General features: G+C 44.5%; 2 protein-coding genes across 3 annotated transcripts in view; both read left to right on the top strand.

The window, feature by feature from the left end:
- HEPHL1 (hephaestin like 1) overlaps window positions 1–11534 on the top strand; it is an 81907-nt gene extending 70373 nt beyond the window's left edge. Inside the window, exons 16-21 of one of the 2 annotated variants that reach the window (XR_007144940.1) lie at window positions 2759–2981; window positions 4550–4689; window positions 9236–9398; window positions 10101–10163; window positions 10260–11267; window positions 11357–11534. Coding sequence is in view for 1 of the 2 variants with exons in the window: in XM_047823894.1 (XP_047679850.1) it covers window positions 2759–2981; window positions 4550–4689; window positions 9236–9398; window positions 10101–10163; window positions 10260–10462 (792 nt within the window). In the remaining variant the exon portion in view is untranslated. Of the gene's footprint in view, window positions 1–2758; window positions 2982–4549; window positions 4690–9235; window positions 9399–10100; window positions 10164–10259 lie in introns of both variants that reach the window. The other variant, XM_047823894.1, reaches the window with a different exon arrangement.
- A 5072-nt stretch (window positions 11535–16606) lies between these two features.
- PANX1 (pannexin 1) overlaps window positions 16607–22648 on the top strand; it is a 46234-nt gene continuing 40192 nt past the window's right edge. Inside the window, exon 1 of the mRNA XM_047879362.1 lies at window positions 16607–17102. Within this exon, the coding sequence (XP_047735318.1) occupies window positions 16922–17102 (181 nt within the window). The 5' untranslated portion in view covers window positions 16607–16921. The remainder of the gene's footprint in view (window positions 17103–22648) is intronic.

The raw sequence follows: 22648 nt of genomic DNA, 5'->3' as shown, positions 1-22648 counted from the left end.
GTCTTAGAGTTAGGTAACAGATGTTGTAACAGCTTTTACGTGCTCAACCCATGCCCACCAATTTTGTAGCTTTTGGCTTCCAATTTTCCATTAGCAGCAGACTTTACCTACACAAAGCAAGTAAAACAAAATCGTATTTTGGACACTGTGCGGTTTTTAAGTTGGATCCAGTCTGATTCCAGCCAATAACCACCAGCAATTACAAATGTGGAATTTGGGGACTGAACCAAGGGCTGGAGATTCCAATCATATGGGGAACTGTAGAAAGCTAATTAGTTGGGAACTTGACACAAAGAGAGTGGAACTCAGAACCACGAAAAACTTTCCTACAGTCCTCAGAAATGGCAATAAAGACAGAATTCAAAGGGTTTGCAGGTACCATGCCTGTGTTTCTCATTGTCCCTGATGCCATCAGGAATGTACTTTGGATTCCATCATGGCTACCAATGCTCTTAAAAAACAAAACTCAATTGACTACATTTTAGAGTTCCTATTAGCTTTATTCAGTGTCTCACGAATCAAGCAGCATCCCATCTGGCAGATAGAAGAGAGCGCCAAAGAGCTGCACAAAATAACTTTCATAGGCAGAGGGGGGTGGGATAAAGAGGTTTCTAGTAAAGAGTGGATTGTTTGTGTCAAGGTCACCTTCATTTAGGGGGGATGGCAGAAGTCTATGAGGCAGATTACCTCACTAGTGATGACCATGTCATTCCAGATTAAGATTCTACTCCTGGGAGAGGCTGAAATTGTATGGGCTTAGCACAAGTGATTCCATTTGGAGCCCATTGTCTCTGTTAACAGTGGCTGTGACCGAAACAGCATGGCCAACCAAGTAAAAAGTATTTACCATCTCGTGCTTTACCAAAAAACGTTTGCCAACCCTTATCTAAAATATAGGTTACACACACACACACACACACACACACACACACACGAAATCCCAACATTTCAGTTGCCAAATTTAGAACTTACAAGGTAGCTGGAAGCAAAAGAGAATATGTAAATAGATAACTATAAAATAAAAATATGTATTAATGGAGTTTATATCACGGATTTTGATGTGTGAAATCTACCATTTTTAAGGCATTACCATGTTATTATCTGGACTCAGGAAGGAAAGCACGCTCCAAACCTAATAACCAAAACTATAAACTATTTGAATAATAAATAAACTAAAGATTCAATATTGAATTCAAGTCAACTATGTATATATAAAACAACTAGTCTCGAACTTTAGGTCGCAAGTCAAAATCCTAACTAAAGGCGTATCTGACATATAATGAAGCATTGCCCATTATTTTAAAAAGATGAAGGATTATCTAACCTTCCTCTAAAATATTAGATGGCTGCATTAGCATCCTTGAGTTGTACTGGACAGTGCAAGAGTTCAGGAGAGAAACACAAGACATTTGAAAAAATAAAGTTATATATTGGAATTATGGGAAACCCACATTTGTTTATTCCCTTGTGCATCCTGATAAATATTTATTGAGCACTTGCAATATGCAAATGGACCTACCAAGTTCTGTGAGGGATGCAAATATTCTTATCTTGAAGGAATTTATCATCTTTGGGGAAAATAATACATGTGCACACCCATAATTATAATACAACTCGGAATCTGATGAGTTCAGTAGGAGTACAGAGCTATATAGGAGACATTGGAAAGGGAGTCTAAGAAGAGAGAACATTATGAGCAAAGTTGAAAATAGGAAAATAAAAGGTATGTTTGGAAAATGTTGAGCATCCTATTGGCTATCATATAAGGCAGGAAAGGAAAGCAGTTTGGGGATTATAAGATAGAAAAATCCATTGGTGGAGCACATGAGGGGCTTACAGCCCTGTCAAGGATTTGTATTTTATGCAGTAGGAATATCATGGGAAAATCACTGATGACTGGTAGATATGGGGGTGATGAGAGTAAGCTGATGGTGCTCAAAAAGATAGGCAGCAGGTGAGGTGAGCCAGAGACCACAGAGGAACTGATTTCTAATCCAGGGTGACGCATTAAGATCCTACACTAGATGGATGGCAGATGGAATGGAAAGAAAGTCACAGAAAGGAGAAGCATTGTGAAGGGAAAAGAAACATAAGATTTGACAGCAAGCGAGATGGGACAACGTGAGAAAGAAGTAAGAATTAAACACTGAAATGAAGTTTTCTGACTTAAATGACAGGAAATAGCATAGTGCTGTCAACAGAAATAGAGAGTTCCAGAGAAGGAAATGGTCTGAGGGAAATAATAAAATTCACTATAAAAATGCTCAGCAGATTGAATTCTTGCAGGAAGTATATCCAGATGGAATATCTAAATAGGAAGTTGGACATGTGGGAGTTTTCGTTCAAAAGAAAGCTTAGGGGCTGAACAATTTGACGTGGAGGTCATCCATGGTCCCATATAATTTTCTAATTATCCTGTTCACTTTTACCCATAGAAAATGGAATATAAGCATCTGCATGTAGTCTCACTTGAAAAGCAAACAAGAAAATAAAAATAAGAATTAATTTATTCAACAAATATTTGAGTATCTTCTATGTACTAGACACCGGACTATACTCTGGAGACTCAGTGATGATGGAAGGACACAGCCTCAGCCCTCAAAGAGGTCACTCTGTAGTTCATCTTTAGGAACACTCAAGGCTTCTTAATACTTATTTTGTGGCCAATAGTCTTTTCACAATGACTCTCGTACAAGCATGCAATCTGTATTATTAAACTATGTAAAGGCTCTTCTAATTCAGTTTATTTTTCTTTCAGGATACGTATAGCGGTTTGATGGGTCCTCTGATTATTTGCAGAGAAGGGGTATTGAATGAAAAGGGAAGAAGAAGCGATGTTGATTATGAATTTGCTCTCCTGTTTTTGGTATTTAATGAGAATGAATCCTGGTATCTGGATGACAATATTAAGAAGTATCTCAATAAAGATCCACGAGATTTTAAGCACACTGACGATTTTGAAGAGAGCAACAAAATGCATGGTACACCAGAGGTTTAAAAAGAAACCCTTGCTGAGATAAACTCATCAAAATTCCTATAACTGTAGGAAGTCCCCAGCCTCCTTCTCTGAACCTTTCCCATTCCCAGGGGCACCTAGACTGAGGAAAGTCCTCCAAAACTTTCCTTCAGAGGGAATGAACTAAGCCATTGGTTGATTGCCAGCAAGGTCCAGTGAGACTCTGGACCAGTTGTTTAGGGAGCTCTGTCTCTGAAGGCTGGACTCCCTAAACTATAAGCCTATAAAGTAATTCTTAAAAAATGAATCATCACTTATTGGTGTATTTCTATAAGAATACACAATGACATCTAGCTAATCAAATTTAAGGGTGTGGTTTAACTGTTGCTGGGACATGAAGCACCATGATCAAGTTTCTGTTTTAAAGTGTCTATGTTATTTATTTAATTCTATGTAATTTAAGGCGTTTTTTTTAATGTTTGTTTGTTTGTTTGTTTCTTTCTTTCTTTCTTTCTTTCTTTCTTTCTTTCTTTCTTTCTTTCTTTTGAGAGAGGGAGGGAGAGGGAGAGGGAGAGGGAGAGAGAAAGAGACAGAACGCAAGTGGAGGAGGGGCAGAGAGAGAGGGAGACAATCTGAAGCAGGTTCCAGGCTCTGAGCTGTCAGCACAGAACTCACGAACTGCAAAATCATGACCTGAGCTGAAGTCAGATGCTTAACCAACTGAGCCACCCAGGTGCCCCAGTAGTTTCGTTGTTTTTTTTTTGTTTGTTTGTTTGTTTGTTTTTTAAGAGAGTAATATGTTGATACATCCACACTCTCTGTCCAAGATCTACCTCTGACCAAACGTATACAAAAAGAGGGCTGGCCTGAGATCACAAAACCAGTTCATTGATAACATTGATTAGAATATAGTAGGCTGATTTCTGATTCGGCTACTCTTTCTCCTATAGTTTTGCTTCCCTTTCCCCAAAATTTCTTAGTATGCTCTCTATTTTTAATAAATGTAACTCATTTGGTTGTGCCATGGTGCACAGAATAAAAAGTTAGTAGAAAGAGCGAGAGTTTCCATCACGTCAATCCAGCTTGAGTTTGCTTTGGTCATTGTTAGGTCATGGGCTCAGCCCATGTGAAGCTTTCCTTCTTTTGGAAATTCAGGTATTCTTAGGACCTTGCCCTAAACTCGTTCTCAGAAAGCGAAGTATTAAAGAAATGGCTCTTAATTCATTCAATTTTGATTTATATAAACTTGATTCTCTGTGCTTTAGTTCACTCATCTATAGACTGATATAAGTAATGGCTGCCTCACAAATGAGCCTCTAACCCTCTCCATAAAGAGAATATGCCAAACAAACAAGCAACCAAACAGCACACATTGCTACCCAAGACGTAGCTTTTAAAAATTAACTACTACTTCCCTTTTCTGTCTCTCTTCTATAAGGATTTCTTGGTAATCTGAGTTTTGGGTCTAGAATGGTGGGGACATGTTTATCAGGTAGATGAAAATATCGGTAACCTAAAGATCTTGAACCATTTCTAAAACCAGATTAAGTACTGACCACTAATTGAAGGCTATTTTGTTTTTCACCTTCCTAGCTATCAATGGAAAGATTTTTGGGAATCTCCATGGTCTTATCATGAATGAAGATACAATGACAAACTGGTATCTGTTGGGACTAGGAAATGAAGTGGACATACATACCATCCATTATCATGCTGAGAGCTTTCTTTTCAAAGTAAGTATAAGGAATATGCTTTGGGGAAGACTTTTTGAACTAAAAGATTCAATTTTTCACTGTGAACAAAGAGAGTTATTTGGCACTAAGGCTTGTGAGGTTCATATTAGAGATTGGAACAGAATAATGTGAGCCCGTCATTGGGTGAGCTCGAGCCCCACATTGGGTGAGCTCAAGGTAAGCAGGAGTCCTGCTTTGGGTAAGCTTGAGCTTCACTTCCCTTTCTCTCTCTAGCCCCCCTCCCCGCAATTTCTCTCTCTCTGCCCCTCATGGGAGTCTCTCTGTCTCTCTGCCCCTTGCTCACCTGTGCCCCCCCACTCTCTCTCAAAAATAAACAAACACACAAATAAATAAGTAAGTAAGTTATCCCAAGTGCCTAGTGAAATCTATAAGGAAATAGAATAGAAAAGAATCATCACATCTAATCTGTGGAAGTAACTGCATTGGTCCTTTTCTAGTTATACAGGAAGGAATAAATAGTATATTTAGTAAAACATCTATTTTTCCCCTCTGTATATTTATTTAACATAGTTTAAGATACCCAGTATTAGTCTACAGTGATTACAGTTTTACATCTTAACTGGCTATCCTGCTTTTCAGAATTTGGCTTTTTCAACTCACATGTTAAAAAATGTATGAAAATTTATAGAATTCAACAAAATTGTAAACATTGCAAAAATTCGAAAAAATTGTAAAAATTTACAATAAAATTGTAAAAATTGTAAAAAAATGTAAAAATTATAGAATTCAATAAAATTGCAATTATTTTGTATTATGTCTATAAACTTGTAAAATTCAGTGTAATTTACATTGAGTAAAAGTCCCTGTTTTGGAAAGCACATACAGTAGTGTCATCTTAAAATATAGGACGTCTCCATCACCCCCTAAAATGTTCGTGTTGCATTTTCTGGAGCCAGCTACTTCTGACTGATTTATTTCCATCTCTCTCGTTTTGCCTTCATGGAAATGTCATATAAATACCACCCATAGCACTTTGAATCTGGCCTGTCGCACTTGGCGTAGGCATTTGAACTGCATCTGTCTCGTGTGCATCAATACTGTGTTCTAGTTGATTGTCGAGTAGGAGTCCAGTGGATGAATACACTGCGGTTTGCTAATTCGTTTCCCTATTTAGGGACATTTGGGTCTTTTCTGCGTTGGGGTCATTACACGTAAAGTCATTATAAGTATTTGTGTACGTATCTTCCTGTGAACCTAAGGTTTCATTTCCCGTGAGAAAATACCTTGGAGTTGGATTGCCAGACCACGTGATATGTGTACACTTAACTTGATGAGAAACTGCCAAAATACTTCCACAGAGGCAGTGCCACTTTGCATTCCCACCAGAAAAGTATGGGAGCATCACCCGTGCCATATCCATGTCTGTACTTGGGGTCTTCCATTTTTATTCATTTTTTCTTCACCATCCTATTAAGTAAATAGTGGTATCTCATTGTGTTTTATTTACATTTTCCTAATGGCTAATGATATTGAGCATCTTTTCATGGGCTTATTTACCATCTGCCATCCGTAAACCTTCTTTGGTGAAGTGTCCACATTTTATGCCCATTTTTTAATTTCATTGTTTGTTTCCTTATCGTTGAGTTTGAGGGATTTATACATACACATACTTTACCCGCTATGCAATTGCAAATATTTGCTCCCAGTTTGTGGCTTATCTTTTCATTTCCTTAATGTTGTCTTTCAAAGAACATAAATTATTATTTTTAATGTTTATTTACTTTTGAGAGAGAGAAAGAGAAAGAGAGTGTAAGCAGAGGAGGGGCAGAGAGAGGGAGACAGAATTAGAAGTAGGCTCCCAGTTGTCAGCACAGAGCCCAATGCGGGGCTCGAACTCACAAACCAACAGATCATGACCTGAGCCCAAGTTGGACGCTTAACCGACTGAGCCACCCAGGTGCCCCAAAGAACATAAATTCTTAATTCTGATGAAGTACAATTTATTTTTTTTCTTTTATGCATCATGCTTTTGGTGTCATATCTGGGAAGTCTTTGCTTAACTCAAGGTTATGAGGATTTTCTTCTAGCAGTTTTATAGTTTTAGGCTTTACATTTAGACCTCTGATCCATTTTAACGTTCATATACGGTCAAGGTTTAATTTTTGTATATGGATATCCAGTCATTCCATCACCGTTCATTGAAAAGGCCACTGTGGGGGCGCCTGGGTGGCGCAGTCGGTTAAGCGTCTGACTTCAGCCAGGTCACGATCTCGCGGTCCGGGAGTTCGAGCCCCGCGTCAGGCTCTGGGCTGATGGCTCAGAGCCTGGAGCCTGTTTCCGATTCTGTGTCTCCCTCTCTCTCTGCCCCTCCCCCGTTCATGCTCTGTCTCTCTCTGTCCCAGAAATAAATAAACGTTGAAAAAAAATTATTAAAAAAAAAAAAAAAAGAAAAGGCCACTGTGTCAAACTCATATCGATTGTATATATGTGGGTGTGTTCGGGGACTGTCTATTCTGTTACATTGATCTACGTCTCTGTCCTTTCTTGAATACCACCCTGTCTTCATTACGTTAGTATGATAGCCAGTCTTGAAATCAGGTGGTGATTATTTTAGCTATTCTAGATCTTTGCCTTCCCATATAAATTTTAGAAACGGCCTATTGATTTCTATTAAAAATCCCACTGCAATTTTGATTGGAATTGCATTGAATCTGTACATTGGCTTGAGAATTGATATCTTAACAATATTGAGTCTTCCAATTCGTGAACGTGGCATACCTCTCCATTTATTTAGATCTTCTTTGATTTCTTTCTTCAGTGTTTTGTAGTTTCAGCATACAGATCTTGCACATATTTTGTTGGATTATTGCCTAAGTGATATCATAGGTTTTGGTGATAGTATAAGTGGTATTGTCTTTATTTCAATTTTTAATTGTTCATTGCCAATATACAGAAATATAATTGATTTTTGTATAATCGACTTTGTATCCTACAACTTTGCTAAATAGTTGTAGTAGCTTTTTTGTAGATTTGGGGGTGATGGTTTCCTGCATAAACAATCTTCTTTTCTGTGAATAGAGATGGTTTTATTTCTTTATTTTCCATTTGTATACTTTTTATTTCTTTTCTTCCCTTATTGTACTGGCTAGGACCTCTAGGATAATGTTGCACATGATTAGTGATGGGGGGAAAGGATTCAGTCATCCATCATTAAATATAAAGTTATCTGTAGGTTTTTTTTTTTCCAATAGATCCTATTAACAAGTGGAAGAAGTTTCCTTCTAATCTTAGTTTGCTGATGGTTTTTATCATGAACAGATGGTAAATTCTATCAAATGCTTTTTCTGCATCTATTGAGATGGTCACATTTTTCTTCTTTAGTCTGTGAATTATTTTCTTTAGTACATTGGTGATTTACATAGATTGATTTTCAAGTTTTGAAACAGTTTTCAATCTCAGGATTGTCATAATGCATTATCCTTTTTATATATTGTTGGATTCAAGTTGCTAGTTTTTTTTTTAAAGGATTTTACATTTATTTTCATGAAGAATATTGGTTGTAGCTTTCTCTTCTAGTAAAGTATTTGTATGATTTGGGTATCAGCGTAATGCTGGCCTCATAAAATTAGTTAGAAGTGATCTATCCTCTTCTATTTTCTGGAAGAGTTTGTTTAGAATGGGTATTATTTCTGCCTTAAATGTTTGGTAGAATTTGCTAATGAAGCCATATGGACCTGGAATTTTAACTTGTTGGAAAGTCTTAATGTAATTTCAGTTTCTTTAACAGATAATCTGAATAGTGACGTGAGGCAGTTTTCATCTTAAGGAATTTGTTCATACCACCTAAGTTGTGGAATCACAGACAGTTATTCATAATATTCCTTTATTATCATTTTTAATGTCTGTACGGTCTTAATGATGTCCCCCTCTTTCATTCCTAGTATTCGTAATCTGTGGGCTTTTTTTTCTTGGTCTGTTTGTCTATGAGTTTGTATTTGTTTTTTATTTCTGTGTAACAAATTACTCCAAAACTTAGTGGCCTAAAACAACAAACACTAACTCACAATTTTTCGGGTCGGAAATCTGGGAGTAGTTTAGTTGGTTCTGATTCAGCATTTCTCATGAGGCTGCAATCAAGATGTCGGCTGGAGTTGCAGTCATCAGGTTTGACTGGGACTGGAGAACCCACTTCCAAATTCACTCACAGGGCTGTTGACTGAAGGTTTCAGTTCCTCGCCACGTGGGTATGGCACAGGAGCTGACTTCCCCCAGGCTGAGTGATCCAAGAGAAGGGAGCAAGAGAGAGGGTCTAAATCTTTTGGAAGTAGAATGCCATCACTTCTGGCGCACACAGCTGGTCTCGCAGACCGACTCTCACACACCGTAGAAGGGGACTACACAGGTTATGGATATCAGGACGCAGGGATCATTGGGGGCCATTGTGGAGGATGGTTACCACAAGGTTTATCACTCTTACTGACCTGTTCCAAGAACCAGCTTTTGCTTTCTTTGATTTACCTCTATTATTTTTCTATTCTCAATTTTATTGCCCTCTGCTCTTATCTTTATTGCCTTCTTTCCACAGATAGATAAATCTTACCGAGAAGATGTGTATGATCTCTTTCCTGGGACATTCCAAACCATTGAGCTGTTTGCAGATCACCCAGGGACATGGCTGTTACACTGTCACGTGTCCGACCACATCCACGCTGGCATGGAAACAACTTACACGGTCCTTCGGAACATAGGTACTGTTTTCTGTCAGTGATGATGGGTGATAGCACCGGGCTTCCTGTACGCCCTGAAAATAGGGGGCACTAGACCCCCCAAGAGCTCAGAGTCAAGTAAGAGAAACAGACATATAAATAGTAACTATAAGGAGTGCCTGGGTGGTTCAGTCGGTTAAGCATCTGACTTCAGCTCAGGTCATGATCTCACAGATGGTGAGTTCCAGCCCCACCTCGGGCTCTGCACCGACAGCTCAGAGCCTGAAGCCTGCTTCAGATTCTGTGTCTCCTCTGTCTCTGTCCTTCCCCCGTTTGCACTCTGTCTGTCTGTCTGTCTCTCATAAATAAATGAATAAATGAATAAATAAATAAATAGTAACTGTAATAGAATGCGATACATGCCAAAATAGCTTATGGAGGACAGGTTCAGTGGCAGCAGTAGGAGGTAATGGTTTGTAGTTTGGGGGGGATGAGCAAACATTCTAGAGGCTATAATGCTTCAGCTGGGTCTTAATGGGTGGGCAGAAGCTTGAAAGGTAGATGGGGTAAGAACAGCATATGCACTGGTGTGAAGTAGAAAAGGGAGAATTTCAGAAAGACTTGCGGATACAAATGGGATAAAATCCTCATTGGTACAATGAAATAACTCTTGAAATAACTCACGTCATGAAAAGAATCTACTTCCGTTGTTTATAAAACAATCACCTTGTCTTCTTTGTGCAGACAACAGGATCCCTTACTCCACCAAGTCTCCGTCTGGAGCGGCGTCCACAGTGCCCCCCAACGGTAATGATACCCTCCCTGAATCCTGCATGTGAGTGGTCAGTGTTCACTCCCTGGGGAAAGGCAGAGGACTGACACCTCACCTCTTCTTGTTCACAGAAGAACCTGGCAAGGAGCAGCTCTATTTCTTTGGCAAGAACCTGGGTCCTAGGGGAGCCAAAGCAGCCTTGGTCATCCTCTTCATCATCGGCCTCCTCCTCCTGGCCTCCACAGTGGTTCTCTCCCTCAGTCTGCACTCTGCAAGGAAGCGGGTTGTGTACCAGGAAGTCCAGTCCTGTGCACTCCCCACGGATGCTCTGTGACCCAGCTGGCCTTCCTCAGCAGGGACACTGGACAAGATATCGTTCATCGAGAAAGGTTTACATTATTCCTGGATCAGGCTCTGATCGTCCGGAACACAAAGCAATTTGCTTTTACTTATTTATTTTTTAATGGGCTGTGAATAATCCTCAGGTATGAAAAACAGAAAGGAGAACAGGTGTGACCGAGAAAACACACTCGGCCTGTTCTCTGAATGAATTTGCTGAAGTGGGGAAACCCTCTGAAAGGCATCTTTATTTTCCATTTCTCATAATTCTTAGATTAGACGGTGCTTCCTCAGCTAACCATCCCAAGTTTCCAGAAGGACGACCTTGGGAAAAGAGTTATAAGTCCTCAGACATCTAACGGGAGTAGCACTGATTTTTCAACACCGTTATGTAAGACGCTTCTCTTAGTTGTTCCAGGGAAAATAACTTTCTGAGGAGTTCACGAAAATGTCTAACTCAGTATCTGCTGATAGAATTTGATCAGATGAAGTTTTGGGGAGGCTTTTTGCCAGCTCTCCTGGCCTTTTCCACTTGAATATAAACAGCCTGTGCAGTTTGCCACAGAAGGCAAAGTTATCAGCATTTTAAAAAATAATTGCTGCTGTTTTTATGCAAACCTATAGAGATACTTTAATGTTTACACCTCACTTACATGTTTTTACAATGTTTCCATTGTAACTTTTTTTTTTTTCCAAAAATCATCTAGAGAATTTGTACTTATAGTTGAGAATGTGGAGGGCTGGAAGCTGTAAAATCACAGGCTAGGTTCTCCTGTGATGAGACAGAGACTCCCTAAAAGGTGAGTGAGAGATTCTACGAGGGAGGGAAACTTTGCAGAAGGCGAGTCTTGACTTGAGCTCTGAGTCTGATTTTTCATTCGCCTAGCAGGATCTTCCCATGTCTGCATCTTCTAGGAAATAAAAACAGCCTCATCATGTGACAAACACCAGAAAGAATTCATCAGTGCAGCTGACTGGTTGTGAGAAGAGATCTTAAAACATTCTTGATTCCATGCCTCTTAAAGACATAGCCCTTTGTGGGAGGAGAAAACAAAAGAAAAGAAAAGGCTAGAAAAAGAGAATACCAGTGGGAAGTTTTTAATCAGTAAATCAGCTTTGAAGATGTGCATTACAGTTTTCAGAAAGGCTCAAATGTACAATTAAAATATCAGCAGCTAAAGTCAACCCATTCCAAGGCAATCCATACTCTCTGTACGCATGCCTAAACATTAGGTTAAGATTGATAAAAGCAACGTTGCTTATGACTAGACTGAGACATTGCCCTTAGCTCGAGGTGCCCTGCGATGCCAATGTCAATGCCAGATGAGTGATATCAGTATATCTGCTTTAGCAGATCATTTGGGTGTCCAGGTGAATGAGCAGGACCTAAAAAAAATACTCTGGTGGCGGGATATTTCATACTTTCTCATCTTCATCTTGGTGAGGGGAAACGGGTAATTTGATAGAAGCTATAGTCTTATATCAAACAGGATGCGAATGCTAGTAGCTGTTTGCTCGAATGTCATATCGAACAGCGTACCCAAAGGATTCTGAATTCCAGCCTGCTAACCACTGATAATGTGATTTTGTAGTACGTGCTCTCCAGTTTTCATCCGTGTGTAGGCTATATACTTTCATAATAATAATTATGATACATGCCTTATTTATAACTCATCTAGACAGCAAATTAGTTATTTTTTCCTTTTCTCCTAGTCTATTTTTTTTAAATGAAAATGAAACCACAGAGTAGTTTGATCATACATACCATTTCTCTTTTTAATAAAGTTTCCCAGATTATAAGACGGCTATTTGCATTTTTTTTCACTAAGTACTACCAATCCCTGGACTTGGCATAGGAGATTGGTTAAGAGAACTATCTCTTAGATTTAGCAATTATCTTAGTTATACATGCTAAAGGAAATGAAACAAAAATAACAATATATCTCCAGGAATAATAGGACTCCCCCCCCCCACCAAACATTGTTACCTGAAATGTACCATACTTCTTTCTCTGCGGGGGGGGGGGGGGGGGGGGGGGGGGGGGGGGGGGGGGAGGGTCCTTTGAGAAAATCAGTTACATTTAGATACATCTCCTGTTACAATGCAGGACGTGTCCTTGCTCCTGGCAGGGCCCCTCTCTCACTTGGCTCTGGACCTCACCATTCTTACTTGCTCAAGGACTTCACTCCCTCAATATTTTGTTCTCTCTCTGAGAGGAAGTCGTCAACGGTACCCACCACTGAAAGTAGAAAACAGAGGGCTGTTGTCCTCAATTTCATAACCTAGTTTCTCTGTTCCCTCCGTAGCAGAACTTGCTACCTGTAACCACCTCACCTCCAGCTTTCCTCAACTTATTCCAGGGGCTTCCAATCCAGTGTGCCTTGTTCCTACATCCCAATACGCTGTTGTCAAAGCAACAACCATGATGCCATTTCCAGTGGCTTCTTCCCCATCTTTATTGCCCTCCACCTCTCCGCAACAGTCAGTCGACAGCTCCTTCCTTCTTTAACACCCTCTGGTCCCTTGGCTCTTCAACATGAACCCCCACCAGCCTTCCTTCTTCAGTTGTTCTTCCTTCTCAGGTTCTTGCTAGTTCCTTCTCTCCCTTATAACTTAAGTGTTAGCATGCCTCGGGGCTGGACACTGGACCTTCTTCTCTCTTTTGCCCTCTAGGGTAGGCTGAATAATGTCCTCAAAGATTTTGTGTCCTAATCCCTGAACCTGTGTTGCCTTCTATGGCAAAAAGGACTTTGCAGGTATGAATAAGTTAAGGATTCTGAGACAGACTACCTAGATTGGCCATAAATAGAGTCACAGTGTCCTTCTAAAAGGGAAGCAGAGGGAGACTTGACTATAGAAGAAGGCAATGTGACAACTGGAGCAGGACATTATGCTGCTGGCATTGGAGACAGAGGAAGGGGCCACAAACCAACGAATGCTGCTCTAAAACTGGGGCAAGGCAAGGGAACACATTCTCCCCCAGAGCCTCCAGAGGGATCTTGGCCCTGCTGGCACCTTTTGTTCCAGTGAGCATGATTCTGGATTTAAGAGCTCCAGAACTCTTAGAGACTAAATGTGAGCCATCAAGTTTGTGGCAATTTGTTATAGCCTTCTCCATACCTTATTTTATGTATCTTCATGAATCTGAGAACCATCTTTATGCTAGAAAATTAAAAATGTGTTTGGGCTGCAGGCCACAAATCCTGCTCAAGCAGGATCACTGTGGCAGTCTCCTAACCAGCCTCTCCACTGTCACTCTTGTCCCTTCCAACTGCTCCAACAGCTGCAGTGGTGTTCTTCCAGATCTGACCATGTCACTTCCCTGGGGAATACCCTTTGGTGTCTTTCCATTTCACTTTTAATTATATCCAAACTCCTTACCTTGGTCTAAGGCCCAGCCTGATTCGGCCCGTGCCCACCTCTCCAACTTCATCTCCAACTCTTCCCTGATCTTTTATCAGGTCTTGTGCCCTGCTAGTTCTTTCCTGCCTCAGGACCTTTGCACAGGTTGCTTTCTATGCCTGGAATACTCTTCCATTCCCCTCCCTCTCTTTCCTAGCTCATCTGTGAGCTCCCCTGACTGCCCTCTCTAAAGCAGATCTCTCCCCTTGTTATTTCCTATCTCCACTGTTTTCCACTGGAGCAGGGGTGGGGGCAGGGCAGGAGGGGAAGAAGATGTGTCATTCAATCCCAAAATGTACCTTACACTTAGAAACAAAGCAATGTCATCAAAACTAAGGAGAGTCTAAGAAACCGTCATAGCTAAGAGGAGCTAAGGAGACAAAGAAACATAATGTGGTATCCTAGATGGGATCCTACAACAGAAAAAGGATCCTAGGTAAACATTAAGGAGATACGACTAAACTAGATTTTCACTAATATTAACACGTCATACTAATATGTTCACGGGAGGGGAAAATGGATGCAGGAAGGAGTGGGGGTAGATGGGAACTCCCTGTACCATCTGTTCAATTTTTCTGTAAATCTAACGCTATTCTACAAATTAAAGTCTATTTTTTTATTGAAAAGCAGCGTTACACACACTTGTGTGACACCTTAAACAGTAAATTGATAAATGGTTAAACGAATACTGTTAAATTGTAATTGTGATTATCATTAGAAAGGAAAAATAGGGGTGCCTCGGTAGCTCAGTCGGTTAAGCGTCCGACTTCGGCTCAGGTCATGATCTCATGGTTCGTGAGTTTGAGCTCTGCCTTGGGCTGTGTGCTGACTGCTCGGAGCCTGGAGCCTGCTTTGGATTCTGTGTCTCCCTCTCTCTCTCTGCCCCTCCCTTGCTCGTGCTCTTTCTCTCAAAAATAAATAAAACATTTAAAACAAAGAAGGAAAAACAGAGGGCACAAATAACAGAATATTCCCATAGCATCCATCAGTCGCCAGGCACTGTTCTTGGCACTTTATATGTGTTAACGCATTTGATTCTTAGCACAATCCAAAGAGGCATAACACTTTACAGATGAGAAAACGGAGGCACAGGAGGATGGACTAACTTTCCAAGGCCCACAGCTAGCTACCAGTAGTGCCAGCATAACACAAATATACAACAAAGGGCCTAATTCAGTTAATTTACTCAGGGAAGACTTTCCTAAGGCAATGACATCCAGCTGAGGTGAGGAGGGTGCAGAAGGCCAAGCAAAGAGGCTACAATGGCAGTGTCTGGGGCAGGGAAAGGCTTGGAGGAGGCCAGGGGCTTGGCCAACTTGGAAAACTTTAGGGGAAAGTGTGAAGTTTGGTGAGGCAGGCAATGGCCATGCTAAGAAACAGGGATTTTATCCTAAACCCACTGTACACTTTAAGCAGGGGGGTGGGGGGACGTGGTCAGATTGGGTCTTTTAAAAGTTCCCTCTGGCAGCTGTGGGAGCAAAGTGGCTCCCACACCTAGGGGATATACTCCTGTATGTGGTAAGGAGACAGGATGGTGGCCTGGATTCCAGTGTTGGAAATGCAGGTGGAGAAAAACCATCAGATTTTCTATATTTAGGAGAGAAGCGCCCAGTGCATTCGGAAATTGGTTATGGCAGCTGGAGAAATGGAAACGTGAGAAGTGGTGCTCGAGGTTTCTGGCTCGGTGGTAGGGGTGGATGGTGGGGCATTCCGCCAGATGGGGAAGACGGGAGTTCCGGTTGAGAGGAAGGGGGGTGGGCTGCAGTCCTGGCCTGAGGAGTCTGAGGTCCTGTGAGCCATCCAAGTGCAGAGTTGCGCAAACTGTTGGATGAGCGCTCAGAGGACAGGCCAGGGTGGAGATCTGCTGGAGGGACCTGAGGGCACACGGAAGAGGCCTGCACGGACCTGCCCAGGAACAAAGGGCAGAGAAGGCAGCCCAGGCTAGCCCAGCCCAGCCCGAGGAGCCCTCTCGCTTAAAGGTCCTGTCAGCTCCTAATGTTGCCCGCTAGAGCATCTCCTCGTGTCTGCTTCTGCTCCTGCTTACTTCCCGTAAGCGGTTCAGGAGCAGCCGTCCCCAGCCCCACACCCGTTCATTTGCGGACAGCCCGAAGCTGGCTCCCATCCCGAGGCTCTGACTGGGAAGGCTGGAGGCAAAGCACGGACCGGGCAGCAATAAGGGAAGCGGGAGGCTCCGGCTCACCACGGACCTCGCGCCTCCCCTCGCGCCCAGCGCGGAAGGGTCCAGAGTCCCCTCTTCTCTACACCTCTTATGGAAGCCGTTGCTCTTTGAAGCCTTTGCGGCTCCTTTTAACCCGATTCCACCGTGTAGGAGTGTTGCGAGTGGGGCGTCAACGGGGACCATCCTGTCTCCAGGGTGAGGGGTCGCTTTCAGAAATGATTTCAAAACTCCCGGTCCGGGAAGAGGGGAAGGACGAGGCCAAGAGGGGCCGAGCATTTCCCGAGGTCCCGCCCCGGGGGAAGACCCCTCGGCAGAGGTGCGTCCCGGGGTCGCGCGCCGGCTGCCCGCGTCACCGCGGTTTCCGGCAACTCCACGCCCCCGGCATCTCTGGCTCCCCGGTAGTTCCGGAAGAGCGCGGCTCAGCGAGCGAGCGAGCGAGCGCGCGCGCGAGCCGGCCGGGGGCGGCTTCTGCCTTCGGAGCGGGGCGGCGGGGTCGCGGGAACGAGGAGAGAGGTTCTCGCGCCTGCGGAGGCGGGGCGGCGCGGGGCGCAGGCGGCGCGCGCATCCCGGGGGCCTGAGCGGGCCGAGCGCTCGGCGGCGGGCCTGCGCCCGAGCGAGCGCGAGAGCTCCTGCGCCCGGGCGCACGGCGCGAGCTGAAGCGGCGGCGCTGTGGCTCGCTGGGAGCTGGGCGCCTGCAGACACAAAGGCTGGTGGGTTGTATGAGCAACCGGGGAGCCGGCAAAGGGAAAGCGAAAGCCGGGGGCGCGGCAGGTGACGGAGAAGGCGCCGCGCAGTCCTCCGAACCCTCCAGACGTCGGCGGTACCGGCGCCTGCACTCCTGCGCCAGTGGGGCCGAACCCGCGCGCCTCAGCCATGGCTATCGCCCACCTGGCCACCGAGTACGTGTTCTCGGACTTCTTGCTGAAGGAGCCCTCGGAGCCCAAGTTCAAGGGGCTGCGGCTGGAGCTGGCAGTGGATAAAATGGTCACGTGCATCGCGGTGGGGCTGCCCCTGCTGCTCATTTCGCTGGCCTTCGCGCAGGAAATCTCGATCGGTAAGGCCAGAGGGGCGGGGAGGGGCGGGTCGGCCTGGCCGGCGCTCTCCGAGGTGCCGGGGTCTGGTGGGAAGTGATTTTACTGCGCGCCCCTGGCAGTCCTGGAGGCTGCGATGGATTGAGCGTTGGGAAGAAAGGTAGCCCCAGTTTTATTCTTTGTCCACGTGGTTCATTTATACCCCTGTGGATCCTGCTTGCATCCCTACTGCTCAGTTCTTCTCTCTGCTCCCCACTGATCCCGACAGCGGCTTAGTGTTCATGTCCCACACTTAGGACCGGCGCCCTTGCCATCAGATTTGTCGAACGGCCTCCTGTCTCCTTCCCGTACCCCTACATTTGTGCAGTTACCTAAAATTTTGTAGCAGAGAAGTTCCTGAGTGGCTGAATAGAGGATAAGTACTCCATGGAAAGTGTGTGCGCCCTTCATTACCTGACATTTAGTTGATCCTTACTGAGACTTTGGCTCTACAGGGTTGTTGTGAATCATGGGAGAGAACTGCACTTGGCAGATGTCAGAGGGATACCAGAATTCTTCATGGTTTCGGCAGGATTACATGGCCAATAAGAGTCTGGTCTTCCTCAGATGTTCTGACTTACACCATCGAAAAGGATGCTTATAAGTCAACAGGAAGTCAGTGTATGACAGCTAGAGACTGTTCAGTGAGGGAGAAGAGAGACCTGTGGGACTGAGCCTTGGGGAAAGCTTATGTGAGAAATTGTGCTGGGCCCGAGCTCTGGAGCATGGGTGGGAATTGAATAAGCAGAGGTGAGACCTTTGCCAAGATTATGAGATCGCAGAGAATGTTGCATATTCCTGGAAGGAGAGAGGCAGGAAGGTTAGTCACAGTTCTTGGGATATGAGCATGAATATGGGTCCAGGTCAGTTAGAACAGAAGAGTACAGACTTGATGGTTTCAAAAGTGCAAAGTTACTGTTTGAGCAGAGGATGGACCCTTTGAAAACAGTCCTTAATAAGCCTGATGGTAACATGTAGGGTCTGTGAAGGGAGTTGGAGCTAGGGAGGCCGGATGCCAGAAGCTGGGGCATTGTTTGAGGTCTTGCGCTTGGGTGGGGGCCAGGACTTGAAGGGAAAGGATGGGAAGGGTGACTTAAAAGAGATCAAGGAGCAGTAAGTGGCACTTGGGTACCTAGTTTTTAATGGGCCATGAAGGGAAGAGACTGACCAGAGTTGTTGTAAAGGCTGCAGGCCCGAGTGATTGGAAATGGTGGTTGATTAGGAAAGGGTTGTGGTGATCTTGATTTTGTGATCTACAGCACTAAGTCGTTAAACTTGGCAGGAAATTGCCAAATTCATTGTGGAAAATAAGTGTTCACCTTGTCTTTGGGCAGGCATAGTCATGGGGTATCCTTCCACCTTCCAGATGGCCAGGAGTTGGGGAGTTCCAATAGAAAGGAAAACCAGCAAGTAGCTTGGGTCCTGGAGATAATCTCTCCCTTCAGCGGGTGTTCCTTGAGTACCAGCTGTGGGCTGGACCAAGGACCCAGGAGTAAAGGATGCATGGTCCCTGTCATGGAGAAGCAACAGTCTTGGGCATCTATCTGATGCCAGGAGGGAGGAGTCGGTTACCCTCTGTGATCAAACTTAATGTCTACCCCGCATATTAGAGGGATTCTGAAGGCAGCTGCACTGGAAGCACTCTCGACACATCCAAGTCGATGGGCTGCCTGAGAGGCATTTGGTTGGCATTGGAAGTGGGCTTACCCAGCAGGAGCCTGACCTTATGCTATGTGCAGAGCACTGCTGTGTGCTGAGTGGGACATGAAAGGACTTTGAGGCATCGTCTTCTTCCCACCCTGCAAGAGTTTACCGTCCGCCTGGGCGCTAGAACAGACATGCTGACAGGTGCCATTCAGCAGCGTGTGACTCAGTGACAAGACAGTGTCGAGCTCCGAGCACCAAGCAGGTGAAGGCTGGCAGGGACTGGGGTGAAGCTGTGGAGAGACCCCCATTCTTCTCAAGGGCTTCAGGACTTCCAGGGAGAGGACAGGCATGTGGGATGAAGCCAGCAGGACTAGGGAAGACCTGTCAGTACTCATTAGATGAAGCCAGAAAGAAAGACATTAGAGAGGAGAAGAGAGGTAACATAAATTAATGCATGGAGTTGGTACAGAGGGGTCATGTCAGGCAGTATTGATTTTTGGGTAATGTCGGCTTTTGTGTAAAAGCAAAAACAAGCAGAGCAATTAAGGAGAACAATAACAAAGAAAGAGAGTAGTAATTTAACATGTTTATTTTTTACTGTTGAGAGAAAGCGAGCGCATGGGCAGGGGAGGGGCAGAGGGAGACGGAGAGAGAGAATCCCAAGCAGGCTCTGCTCTGTCCCACAAACCATGAAGTCATGACCTGAGCCAAAACCGAGTCAGATGCTCAAGTGACTAAGCCACCCATTCTCTCAAAGAATGAATAAATAAACTTAAAAAAAATTTTTTTAATCCTCTTTTTTTTTTTTTTTAACATTTTATTTATTTTTGAGAGACAGAGACAGAGCGTGAGTGGGGGAGGGGCAGAGAGAGAGAGACACACACACAGAATCCAAAGCAGGCCCCAGGCTCTGAGCTAACAGCACAGAGCCTAACATGGGGCTCGAACCCACAAACCCCAAGATCATGACCTGAGCTGAAGTCGGACGCTTAACCAACTGAGCCACACAGGTGCCCCGCCAAAATCCTCTTAAGCATAAAATAAATTTTATTTTCCAGTTTCTGAAAACTAAATTTTCCATTAACTGATTTCTACAAAACAGGATGCAGGTTGTAACTGGGTGACAATCTTTACTTTAAGAAAACCTTTTTACTTTAAAGAAAAGATTCTAATAAATCTGAAAATTTGCACAGACTTTTTAGAATTAAAAAAGTGTATGCATATGGAAGCAGAGTGTTGAGGATTGGAGAATGTCCTCGTGATAAAACATATTAGGTTTTGTATTAAAGGCTTCTCCTTAGTCTTTGGCCCATTTTCTCACTAGTTCAGCCCACCGGGCTCCTCTCAGAAAAAAAGGGACAGACCCTGCCCAGGCCACAGGGACCCGCAGGTGGGGCAGTGAACGACCTTTATTTAGGCCCTGCTGGGTGCCGGCACAAGGGCTGCAGACAGAGTCCCCTCCACAGAGATTCTGGCCCCTTCACTTCCCATGGGCCCTGGTGAGGGGCTGCTTGCAGGGATGAGGATTGCTGCAGGGGTGGGGAGCAACAAGGGACTCCACCTTGCTATTTGCCCACAAGGTGTGGGTCATCATAGAAGCGATGAGATGCAGACGAGCAGAGAGGGGCTGGTGCCCATGGTCAAGGTAAAGGGAACTCCGGTAGCGCCTGTAGCGGCCTGAGGCTGGGACTGCTTACTGATCCTGACTGCCCCGTGATGGAGAGAAGTACAAGCAGAAACATTCTGGAAGGAGTTGCTAGGGGACTTCTTAACCCCTGAGTTGTGGTTGGGAGCATTTTGAAGGCTTTTGGATAGTGAGCCACTGACTGTTGAACTGATGTAAGAATTAAATAACTCCTGGTCTGTTTGGGCCCGATGCTTCTACTCCGCTCTCCTGAAACACTCCAGGCCCCGCTCCCCAGAGGGTAAGTTGGGTATGGAGAAGAACAACCACTCAATTTTACATCACCTGGCACACAGCAGAAGACAGTCTAAACGTAATTGTGACCAGACTGGGACGATCACGTGGTGGGAGCCCGGCAAGGCAGAACTGACTCTCTGTTTGACCAGCCCTCACTTTTTCTCTCTCCGAGTCTGGCGTCATGTCTTGTACGCCACAGGCACTCAGTCAAAATGTGGTGAAGGAAATGCTGGAGCACGTTCAAAACGCTCTGGGGTCCTCTCTTGGACTGCAGCTGGGCTGAGGGGGAGCAGGGGCATTCCGGGAAAGGGGAAGCATGGAAGAAGGGAAGCCAGGTTCACATGCCAAGGTCAGGCCAGAGGTTGCAGTTGGCAGGTCCTACCTGGTGCCTGGAATTCACCAGCTAGAAGCGTGGGGTCCCTAGTATGGAGAGGGAGATTCCCAGTCGCCGGGATTCCCAGGTCTTTTAAAAATCCAAGTCATGCCTTGTCATGGTTTCCTTTTTGACATCTGCCCCAGATAATAGCATTGACGGATGTGGGTTATCAAGAGACAGAGCCAAGTTGCCTCACTTGACTTAGAAGTCTAGGTTATATTCCAGGTACCTCCAGTTCCCTTCTGCAGTGTTCTGGGGCATGCGGGGAGCTGTGTTTGTAATGTTGAAGGGCTCTACCTCTACTGTGTAGGGCGGATGAATGTCATTCCCTGTGGCCCAGAGAACACACAGGTCACCAGTGTGGAAGCTGCAGGGAGACAAAGGTCTGGGCCACAGAAGGCCCCTCATTCTTTTTTTTTTTTTCATTTTCTTAATATAATTTATTGTCAAGTTGGCTAACATACAGAGTATATGGTGTGTTCTTGGTTTTGGGGGTAGATCCCCATGATTCTTTGCTCACATACAACACCCAGTGCTCATCCCAACAAGTGCCCTCCTCAGTGCCTAACACACCTGTTTTCAGAGAGAGTTTAGGAAACATGCGGGTGACAACTCTGTGTAGAATACAAACGTAAGTAGACTACGTGGCCTTTAAGCTCAGATTCTGAGTATGTATCCAAACTATTGAAGACAAGTGCTACCTTTCAACGTGAATGGGATTGTGTTCTTGGAGTCTTTTGACGGGGTCTGCGGTGCCCTTGGCTTAGGGCTGTTCAGGGCCTGATGCTGAGATAACTCCTCCTCAGGGACCGCTCTGATTCTCTGGTGCCGTAATCTGGCACGTTAGGCAGCCCTGGGAGAGGAGAGCTCCCGTCTCCTGCCAGGATATGCTGCTTGCCCTGAGCCCGGCTGGCTGGAGCAGATGAGCCGCGGGGACAGCCAGCAGGCCCTTGGGAAGGGGTGTTTTGTCTGCCCTTCCCTCCCTGCTGCCCTCCCAGTGAACACCCATGGTTCTGGGCAAAGGGGTTTGGTCTCTCCGGGCTGGCTCCGCTCTCTGGCTGTTTTTACAGGGCACTGCTTCCAGTAAGCAGTGGGGAGGCTGCCAACGAGTACAAATTTTTCAGGGTGAATTTTGTCTTAACTGTTGTATTTGTATTGTACAAATAGTACCTAAATATATTCTCACAGTAAATAATGCGTAAACCTCCTCCATCATGTGCTGGAGGTAATCCCCACGGACACCTGGTACAGCTGTAAAGCGCTTTCTCTCATTAGTGCAACAGGTGTACGCATTCTTTTAGAAACAAATTGAGTCATATGTAGTGGTTTGCTTTTCCCCACATAGTATGTTTTGGAGAGCATTCCATGTTAGTACATAGGCATTGCCTTACTATTAGTCTTTAACTCAAGTGTAGTTAACTTACAGTGTTAATATTAGTCTCAGGTATACACTGTAATTACTCAACTCTTCCATATGTTACTCAGTGCTCATCACGACAAGTGTCCCCTTTTCCTCTTTACCTGTTTCACCCATTTCCCCCTCTTGAAACCATCAGTTTGTTGTCTGTATTTAAGAGTGTACTTTG

Source organism: Prionailurus viverrinus, chromosome D1 (genome assembly GCF_022837055.1).
Source record: "Prionailurus viverrinus isolate Anna chromosome D1, UM_Priviv_1.0, whole genome shotgun sequence".
Classification (NCBI taxonomy): Eukaryota; Metazoa; Chordata; class Mammalia; order Carnivora; family Felidae; genus Prionailurus; species Prionailurus viverrinus.
The sequence above is the reverse complement of the archived record's forward strand: the minus strand, read 5'-3'. Positions and strand labels throughout refer to the sequence as shown.